We start from the raw sequence: 10346 nt of genomic DNA, 5'->3' as shown, positions 1-10346 counted from the left end.
TATAACTTTTGCTTGAAATGTAAAATACAGCTATTTTTGAAGTGCTGAATCAAGAAATATGCATATGCATGATACATCTTATGTTCTTCTGAGCTTAAAACAAAATAAAATAAATAAATAAATAAAGAACGATCAAGAGAAGGATTCTCTTGAGAGGTACTCAGTCTGCTTGGTGTGCTGCTCCATAATTATTCTAATTGGCTCAGGATTTTTTATTAGTGTTTCCATGGAAATCCTGGCTGTAATAGCTGCTTCCAAGTGGGGTCTATTTTTGGTACCTGAAGTATCAGGATGACTCTTAAACTGTTTTTTTTTTGTATTGTCGTTGTTTAAGGAAGCTGCAAAAGGGCTGCTGCAGATTTTGAACTAGACAGAGGTGAAATTGGCATAGGTAAAAAGGGAAGAAACCAAAGAAATACAGAGAATAGGGAAGAATGCTGAAGCTGGAAATACAAACTGTTTCCTCTGTAGCTCTTCGTGTTGTGACATGGTTTTACACCCTAATGTTTCATGGAAATGTATTTCCTCCTGTGTCAATACCACCAACACCCAAAACGTGGCACAATACCATTTTGACAGGCCATAAAAAACGCAAACAACGCGCAGCGCTCAGCAAGAAGGAAAGCACGCAGGCGCTGAGCACTTCTCCTGAAATCTAAAAGCATTTCCATAACCAACCCCCCAAAACTTAATCAAATCTCGGAGGGTGCCCAAGCAGCTCGGTGCTCCCTTTCCTCCGAGCTGAGGGGGAAGCTCAGGGTCCCGCTTTCCCCGGGGGCCCGGCTCGGGCGCGGAGCTGAGGCAATGCCGCCGCCATTACTCGAGGCAGGCCCCGAGGTGCTGAGGGGCGCCATGGCCGCGGGCCCTGCGAGGCTGGGGGCGCCATGGCAGCGGCTCCCCCGGTCGGTGTCTGAAGTAAAAAGAATAAAAGGAGTAAAAGGAGCGCCGGCAGGGTGAGGGGGCGGCCAGCAGCACCCCCGGGGCGCATATTTTCAAACGCGTTTATTTCTAATGCGTTGGGTGTATTTTGTTAAGACTTTATTAGGTTTGTTTTTAGTGGTCTCTGTAAATAGACGCATAGTTAAGAATAAAAATAATAGTAATAAAAAAGTGCGTTCTCCTTTTTCTCCCAAGTCTCTCGCAAAGGCTCTTCGCGGCTGCTGGGCGCCGCTAAAGCCGAAGCTGCGCTGAGGTACGGCAATGCCCGGCTCCCTTCAGCTCCCTTCATCTCCTCCACCTCCCTCAGCCCCCTCGACTCCCCCCATGCTGCGGGGCGGTGCCGGATGGGGCGGCTGCTTCCGCGGCCGGGGCGATGGGGGAGCGGCGGGGGGCGGCGGTGAGGGCGGCGGCGGCCGGGCTGGTGCTGGGGGCCGCCGCCTGCTACTGCCTGTGGCGGCGGGCGGCGGGAGGGGGCCGCCGGCGGGGGCCGCCCTCAGGTGAGGCGGGGAGGGGATGGCGGCAGCGCCGGGGGCTCGGCTGGGAGAGGCCCCGAGCCGCGGGAAGAAGCCGCCGTGTGTGGCGGGGTGTGGGCTCGTTATTTAAAAAAAAAAGCACAACAGCCCTCAAATATATACATTTTTAATTCCTCTAAAGCCTATATCCAATCGATGTATCAACTTAACAGGTTTATATGTTGTTCTGGTGTTGGAGCTGTGTGCCCCCATAACTCAAAGCCAAGCAAAAGCGGGCCTGAAGGAACTTGCAGTGTGAAAATGCAGATAAGAACCAATTTAGTTGGTTTCCCTAGCTAGCTGTTGGGTTATCGTAATTTGCTTTGATTTTATTTATTTATTTATTTTAAATCAAGGAATGTGATGGTGTTTGCCCGAGGAAGTGCTGGCAGCAAATATGAGAACCTGCGAAGGATTTCTTAGCTTCCAAAAGTCATTTCAAGCCATCCGTGACTAGTCCAATAGTCACAGATTGGGTCTTCAAGCAGTTCAGCTACCTAAATAGTTCTGCCTCCAACCTGGCTGAAAATGGTCTTTGTTGTCATTAATGTCACAGTTTTATGAAAGTCAGGTACTCCATAGCATCATTCTGATGGAGAAGCGGCCTTCCTCAGTTAGCCAAGTGACTGCACTCCATGAACAGCAGCATTCTTAACATTTTGGCTGTTACTTCGTCAAAGAACCTCAGCTTACTGGCAAAATATCATTAGCGTAATTTCTGGAAATAGTAGTCCTCAAATCAGAAGTTTTATTCTCTTTTCCCACAGTGTTCAGACAGATCTCCGTGTTTCATTTCAGGGAACATTAGAAAAAAATTAGCATGTTTGGTGAATAATCCTTATAATTTTGAATGGGAGGTTTGCTGTTGGTTAACCAAAGAGTAATGTACACCAAGCTCTGTTTACATATTCCTTTTATTCTTTTTATCATTTCTACTTTGAAAAGAAGTAGCCATGGGATTCAGGAAAAAGGATGGGAGTCCTGCTGTGGTAAAACAGAATCTTTTTGCTATGATATGGTGGTTGGGTACAATCAAACTCAGAACAATATGTACTATAACTAAGAGCTAAGGCTCAGCTTGGTAAAAAAAGCATTCGGTGGTAACTGTGAAATGTCTGAAACTTGGTATTAAGTATTTCATTTAATTTTTAAACAGTGACAGACAAAAATCCTCCAGAGTCACCCCATACCATGGATGCGGATGCTCTACAGAAACTTATTCATTTGCTCCAGGCCACAGATGATCCATTAATTCAAGAGCAAGCTTTAATCACTCTCAGCAACAGTGCTGCCTTCTCTGTAAATCAAGTAAGTATTGTCTTATAGGAAACAATGGTGTTTCAATTCCAGTCGGTATGGAAAATGAAAGGTGCTGTTTTGCTCAAGAGTGACACAAGACTGAGAGCTAGGTTGTCCTGTGTTCTAAAATCCATTTTATGTCTATGCCTTTATTTCCTGCTAGTACAAAGAATGTAATTTACCAGCCTCAGAAGATTTATCTAAGCTCAATCTTTGTACAAATTACATTTATACAACTTTGTCTGTACGGCGTTCCATGTTTTCAGAGTACTGTAAATATCTTTATATCTTCTGTTGCTTACAGTTGTGTAATGTTAATTAAAGGGTTGAATTTGAGACAATTTCAGGATCTGATCTGAAATCTACTGAGATTAATTTAATGTAGTTTTTTTATGTTTATAAAGTTGCATGCATCTTAGTAGCTTCCCAACTAAGTCTCTTCGATTCAATCGGGAATATGATGCAGAAGAGCTTTGAGATGGATGCACATTTTCATGTCTTTGTAAAGGCTTAACCTCCAGGGTTGCCCCCACACACACTCCTTTTTTTTTTTTCTTTTTTTATGGAACTTATGACAGCTGTCTATTCTGGCTGCTTAAAACTCTTTTCCTAGTAGAAATATCTCAGAACACCATAACTGAATCAAGACCCATTTCCATTTTCTTGAAAACAGTGAATTGGTCTTTTGGTGATTTAATGACTTCTACATGAGAAAAAAAAAAAAGTGTAAGGGAAAAGAAAGACAAAGTTTTATAATTTCTACTTCTAATAATATAAAGCTTGAAACTCTCTTCTGATTGGACAGGACTTTTACGTTCAGTTGAGACATGTTCATGAATGACCTGTTCATTGTCTCAACTATTCTATAAACTTGATATGCAATAATTAGCTTTGATCGTCTATAATCTGAGATGCTTTAAGCATTCTTTGCACCAAATTTTAGAAGTAAAGGCATTATGCCATTGCCAAATAACATCAAATAATACTTTGACCCTAAGCAGGACTATTGGTAATTTCAATGGAAGCAATATACTCAAAGGGCAGCTTGGTGATTGCACATCTTTTTAACAAGCTGTACCAAATCCTTCTCCAATTTAGCACAAGCAAAGCATAACAGGTATTTTTCCAACATCTTTAGGAGCTGTCTTATTTTTGCAAGCTCTTCAAAATTCTATTATTTTCTGAGCAGCTTTTCAGAAGGATGTATAGTATTGATGTCTGTGAAATGAGATTACTTTCCAAAATGTTTTTGATACTGTAAGCTGGTAAGAGTTTCAAAATAAATGCCATGCATAGTTTGTTTTTGTATGGGATGATAACATAAAGAAATAACAAACTGCTAATACTCTTTTAAAAAAGTAGTCTGTCATGTGGAAGTCATTAACACATTCCATGTAGATTAAACAGAAACTTTGAGTAAAGCCTTCATCATTTAATTTAAAAATTGTAGTAATCTTATTATGTGTCTTTTATATTTCAGGATATAATTCGAAATCTGGATGGCCTTTCTGTTATTGGAGGGATGCTCTCGGATTGTGTTCCCAAAGTTACAGAAAAAGCACTAAATGCACTTAATAATTTGAGTATGAATATTAAAAATCAGGAAGAGATACAGGTAAGTTTTTTACAGGGGAAAAAAATAAGAGTAATTGAGTCATAGAAAATAGTACAGGGCTTTCAACATATTTATTAAATACAGGGAAGGATGCTAAAATCTTTTGAGGTTAGTCATATAAGACGTCAGATCTGGATGATCTGTGTATCCTAAGGCCAAATGGATAACTTAAAAATGCATCGTAACACTGGCAATTACTTCTTTTGAAAAGAAAAAAAAAAAGACACGAAAGTAGATAGCCTGTGTTTAGCTTTCACCAAATGCCACTGAACAGAGATTGTGCTGTTAATTTATAGTGAAATTATGTGAGGCAAGATGATTTCCAAATACGTCTAGAACATCAGTAACAGTTGCTTATTAAGATGGGTAGCAGGCTGAGCCTAGTGTGATGCTTAGGGAAAGGAACTGGAGAAGAAAATGGGAATTGATCCCTTGGGTTTGTCTGCAATACATTTTTCTGTGTGATATTTTAATCTTAAAAGAAGAAGCTGTAATAATGGCAACAAGTCCTGTTGGTAGATACCAAAGATGGTATGGATGGAACAGGACCAGACATAAAAAAAAAAAAAGCAGCCACTTTTGACATTATCTGATTGAGAAGTGTCCAAGTTTACATGCAGGTTGGAAGACTTTTGGTATTTTTGTCATTAGCTTGATAAAAAGACATCTTGACTGTATGTGGTCATTTGCAGCACCTTTAGTGCTGAGTACCTTTTTTTTTGAAGTGGTGCTTGCCAATTGAAAACATTAATGTAGGCATATAGGTAGAAAACAACTCCTTTGATAAAGTACAAGTATTTTTTTTTTCTTAGTTAGGGTTCCAAGATTCATTGTATGCTGTCATCCAGAAGAATCTAGGTAAATAATAGTTGCAGGTGTCAGTTGTCATCGTTGTTCTTGAGGAGCACGCCAGTGAATGGGCCACGTGGGTGGCAGAAGGGATGTCATTCCAAGACTTACCATTAGCTTGATCTCAATGTTTAAGAACCTTAGTTGCTTTAAGTCACTTTTGAAACAACTCCTTAAAGCAAATATGCCACTTCTAGAATGGAGTCAAAACAATTTGGGTTTTCAGAGTAATTTATGCTTCAGGGAAGTTATTTAGCATGTCTGTACTGTCTGCTTCTATCAGGCCAACAGAGTATCTGTGTGTATTAAAAACAAACCAAAGCAAAGTCCTTGTTTCCAAGTGCCTTGATCAGATTCTGTATTGTGTTCACTTTAGGCTACTGTTGCTAGACCAATGATACTATTTGTGAATAGAAAATGTGCTTGTATTAAAAAGGAGCCTTCCCTTTTTCCCTAGGTATATATTGAACAAGTTTGTAAGAATGTTGAATCAGCCCCTCTGAATTCTGATCTGCAGCTCGCTGGGCTCAGGTTGTTGACAAATATGTCTGTTACCAGTGACTACCACCATAAGATGATAAACCAGATCCCATGCCTTCTTCGTGTGCTTTCGGAAGGATCTGAAAGAACACAGGTAATGAGTACTATATTGTTACAAACCAGTTATGAAGCTGTTTTACTAGCCTCCTTTCTACTGTTTTTGTTATATGGCTTAGACTGTGCTTAGAAAATCAAATATTCCTTGATGATACATAAAATCTGTAAAATGTGGATCAATATTACTTTCTCTATGTAGATTCAGGAATAGGGGTGAGAGGGAAGAGCATCTCGATAGTGCATTCACCGGGATAGAGCTGTAGCAAACAAGCGCTGTGTGCACTGTGTTGTTGCTCTATGCCTTTGCTCCAGCAACTCTAGAATTCTTTTCTGCTTCCTAAACATTGCAATTGCATCACAGAGCAAGGAGGATCTATCTACATGTGAAAGACTTCACTGATGCACAAATCTCTGGGGAAACATGCCAAGCTGTGATAACCTAAGATCTCCATTTCCTTTCTTTACGGTTGTTACATCTCTTGCAACTGAGTGGCTGCAATGGGAAATTATTTGTGATTCTGTGCTGATTTGGGAATTGTTGCCAGAAGTATTGAAAGAGAAAAGTTTCAAAGGAGGACTTCAAATGTTCAGCTTCTCATCCACCAACACCCCCAGGGCCTTCTCCTCAGAGCTGCTCTCAATCCATTCTCCACCCAGCCTGGGTTTGTGCTTGGGATTGCCCCAGCCCAGCTCCAGGACCTTGCCCTTGGCCTTGTTGAACCTCATGAGGTAGCACAGGCCCACCTCTCAGGCCTGCCCAGTCCCTCTGGGTGGCATCCCTTCCCTCCTGCGTGTCGGCCGCACCACACAACTTGGTGCCATCGGCAGACCTGGTGAGGGTGCACTCGATCCCACTGTCCGTGTTGCTGACAAAGATGTTAAATGGTGCTGGTCCTGATACTGACCCCTGAGGAACTCCTTTTGTCACTGGTCTCCACCTGGACATTGAGCCACTGACTGCAACTTTTTGAGTGCAGCCATCCAGCCAACTCCTTATGCACGGAGCGGTCTGTCCGTCAAATCCATGTCTCTCCAATTTAGAGACAAGGATTTCACACGTAATGATTTTTAGGAACAGTGTTTTAGTCCATCTTGTGAAAAAACACAGATGCATAAGTAAATGAGTAAGTCAGTACTTGTAGCTTGTTGAGAACACATTTCTTTAGGAACAATCCCATCTCTCAGTACAATGGAAAAAATAAACTGGATTTGCTGGGTATTAGACTTTAGTAGCTTGCTTTTTTTTTCTCTGCATCCTACTCTTTATCTGCTTATTCTTTAGATTTTATCTTTTTTCACTGTCATCTCCTGCTTCTAAAATACTAAGAAAGTACCAGACCTGTATTTAAGAATTGCATAAAACTGTATTACAATTGAGTTGATTCATCTAATTTGCTGATGTAATCATGTGAAAGCTAAAGTCCTGAGTAAAGGCAAATTCTATAGTCTCTCATTTTTTATTTTTTTTTTTTTTTAAAAAAAAAAAAGGTAAGCCAGTAGAGAATATATTGGAGTCGTTGCAGTCTGGTGACAATATTAAAAGCAGCAGCTTGACTGCATTAGTGTATCCTTCCTTTAGTGAAAATTTATGTTCAAAGACTCTAAGAGAAAAGGAATTATGAAAAATCAGAGGATAGTGGACTATAGTAAAATATAGCAGGGCAAGTTAGGGGCAGACAAAAGTGCTAAAGAAGATAAGGAAGCACTAATTTCTGCTCTCACCCATTCTGGTTTTAGAGCTTGCAATGAGTTTGTATGCTCCTCATTTCAGATCCAAGTTTTGAAAGTACTTGTGAATTTATCTGCAAACCCAGCCATGACAAGACATTTTCTCAGAGCTCAGGTAAGGTTCTTGTTATTTCACTTTTTTTTTTTTTTTTAAACATTTACATATGTATATGTGTGTAGATCTGTAAATGAATTAGAAGAATTTAAATATTACAAGTACATATGCAATTCCAGAGCAAAATTTTAGCAAGTACCTTATTAAAATTAATAGTTAGATGTATACGGTCTTTTACAGCTTAGCCTCCTAGATTGCAGTGTATTACAGATTATATTAATTGCAGACTGTATTTCTTGCAAATGGAGAGTCACAGAATGTAGACGTTTTAAAGCATTTGGTCACATTTCATGTGCAACATCCCAAATCACAAAGTGGTTTGGGTTGGAAGGGACCTTAAAGATCACCCAGTTTCATCCCCTGACATAGGCAGGGACACCTCCCACCAGACCAGGTTGCCCAAAGCCCCATCCGGCCTGGCCTTGAGCACCTCCACAGATGGGGCATCCACAGCTTCTCTGGGCAGCCTGGCCCAGCGCCTCACCACCCTCAGAGTAGAGAATTTCTTTCTTACATCAAACCTAAATCTACCCTCTTTTAGTTTAAAGCCAAATAATTAGTGACAACTTAAATACTGTTCTTACTTTTCACCAACGGGATAGTACCATGAACTTTTTAAAGTAATATACAAAGTATCCTGATGAGTTTCAAAAACAAGCTCAAAATATCCTTTCCAGACATGCAGTCAGTATATAGATTTATGATAGGGTACGAAGTTCAAATATAACCAGTACTGTAGATCATTGTTTTCAACAGCTGTTTCAATAGCTAACGGCCTGTACCAAATAAAATCAAATTCCACTGAAATCCCCACCTCCTTTCTCAAATGCATCCATAAATCTTTGTCTCTAACCGCTATAAATAAGCTTTCTTTGTGCATTACTTATGTCTCCATGGAGAACTCTTATCTGATACTTGCTACTTGGCATACAGGCTTATTTCAGTTACATCTTTTCCTCACAACAAAACAAAGATCCATGACTGGAACACTTACACATCCTCCTTCTCCTCTCCAAATAAGTTCCTTAAAATGTGCAATAGCTAATTTAAAAACCAAACTTTTGTTTTTGAGATATCTGCTGCCAGAAGCAGAGCTAATCTAGATATTACCAGATTTTCATGACTAAGACAAATTTAGGGTAGCTTAATGTTCAGTTTTCTGTTAAAAGTGTATATTTTCCTGTTCTATCAGATACATTAACATACAAACATTCAGGTCACCACAGAGGGCAAACCCAGCACTATTTAGAAGAAAAGCAGACCCTTTTACAGATCGGAATTTTCTAGGCAACTGTATTTTGGAGATTGAAAGTACAAAGCATTGATCAGCCTGTGATACACACACAAGCCAGTCTTTTCTAAAGAGAAAACATGCATGCTGTGCAGCGTATGGAGTTCTGGTTTACATAGCTTCCATTTAGGTGCAGGTCTTTTTTTCCCCAATGTTTTAAAGTTAATGTTAAGTACATGTAACTAAATCCCTGACTATTAAGTATGGATTCTTTATTTAATATCCTAGATGCCATCACTGCTGTTACTTTTTGACAACTGCATGAACAAAGATATTCTGCTTAGAGCCCTGGTGTTTGCAGCAAATTTGAAAAAGAATGTGAACAATGAAGGTGGCTCGATGATTCAGGACCAATACAGTGAAGATTCAGTTTTCTCTATACTCTGCAGGGATTCTACCCCATTTGCTCAGAAGCTGGCATCTTTATGGCATCACCCTGATCCAGAAGTGAAAGAGCAAGTTGTGAGAATATTAACGCAATAGTAATTTTAAGAAGTGACTGACAAAAATATCTAATCTTAAGATTAGATGTAAAAGAGTACTGAATAGGCATAAATCAGTTATTACAAAAGAGATGGAAATATATTTAATAGAGAGAGCATAACAGATGTCTTATAAGAGATAAAGCAGAAAGTTATTGGCACTGAGAAGCCACTATCCAGGTGGTACATGTAAACAGAGGGAGGCACAGTTTAAAGCAGGAAAGTTTTTATATACAGAGTGAATATTTAAATGGATGAATAAAGTCAATCTAAATATTCTGAATGTCATATTTTATGCCTTAGATATTTACAGCTATTGAATATCTTGAGAATGATGCATCAAAGATTCAGGACTTCAGTTCAGGCATTTACATTTTACTACTCTGATATCTATTAAGAAGCTACAGGCAAATCTTAGAAAATCTTAAACAAAAACAGTGCCAAACTACCACTGACTTCCTGGAGAAATAGTATTTTCAATGAAAATTATAGATTAAAATTATCCAACGCTTTTTTTTTTTTACCTTAACTGCAGAGAATGCTAAGCATATAAAAATGTAGTATGAAAATACATCCATCCCATTTAGCTAAACTGCAGTGCAGTTAACTGCAACATGGAATGTTTCCATACTTGAACAAAATCATACGGATTTTTATCTCCCTTAAGCAATAACTCTAAAGGAAAGCATACATATTTTTCAAAATATTTTATTTTGAGCCAGATTATTTGCACCTCTGCTTTACTATCGTCATTAGAGAAGTGTCATGCACATTTTTACAAAAGCTTCCTGTTCAGGAGAAGCCCTCAGGCCTGCTTGGAGAGACTCAATGGGAGCTCATGGAGAGCTCTATTCCGTTCATCAGCATCACTGGAACATCAGTGGAATAGGTGCTTCTGTTGAGTTAGCCACCATAAATT

At 39.5% G+C, this 10346-nt stretch overlaps 1 protein-coding gene across 1 annotated transcript; it reads left to right on the top strand.

The window, feature by feature from the left end:
* Positions 1-1280: 1280 nt before the first annotated feature.
* ARMC10 (armadillo repeat containing 10) lies at positions 1281-9705 on the top strand. Its single transcript, XM_068669862.1, has 6 exons — positions 1281-1436; positions 2608-2759; positions 4231-4365; positions 5672-5848; positions 7583-7654; positions 9174-9705. The coding sequence occupies exons 1-6, from the start codon at positions 1313-1315 to the stop codon at positions 9426-9428; spliced, it is 915 nt and encodes a 304-aa protein (XP_068525963.1). The 5' UTR covers positions 1281-1312; the 3' UTR covers positions 9429-9705.
* The last annotated feature ends 641 nt before the right edge of the window (positions 9706-10346 follow it).

The sequence above is a fragment of the Anas acuta genome, chromosome 1 (assembly GCF_963932015.1).
Source record: "Anas acuta chromosome 1, bAnaAcu1.1, whole genome shotgun sequence".
Lineage (NCBI taxonomy): Eukaryota > Metazoa > Chordata > Aves > Anseriformes > Anatidae > Anas > Anas acuta.
This window is presented reverse-complemented; position numbering and strand designations above follow the sequence as displayed.

What these genes read in the sequence shown, in the direction of transcription:
- ARMC10 (XM_068669862.1), top strand. Translation starts at nt 1,313, where the DNA reads ATGGGGGAGCGGCGGGGGGCGGCGGTGAGGGCGGCGGCGGCCGGGCTG. An exon ending in CCGGCGGGGGCCGCCCTCAG is followed by an intron (nt 1,437 to 2,607) that starts GTGAGGCGGGGA and finishes ATTTTTAAACAG; the next exon opens with TGACAGACAAAAATCCTCCA. An exon ending in GACATTTTCTCAGAGCTCAG is followed by an intron (nt 7,655 to 9,173) that starts GTAAGGTTCTTG and finishes TTAATATCCTAG; the next exon opens with ATGCCATCACTGCTGTTACT.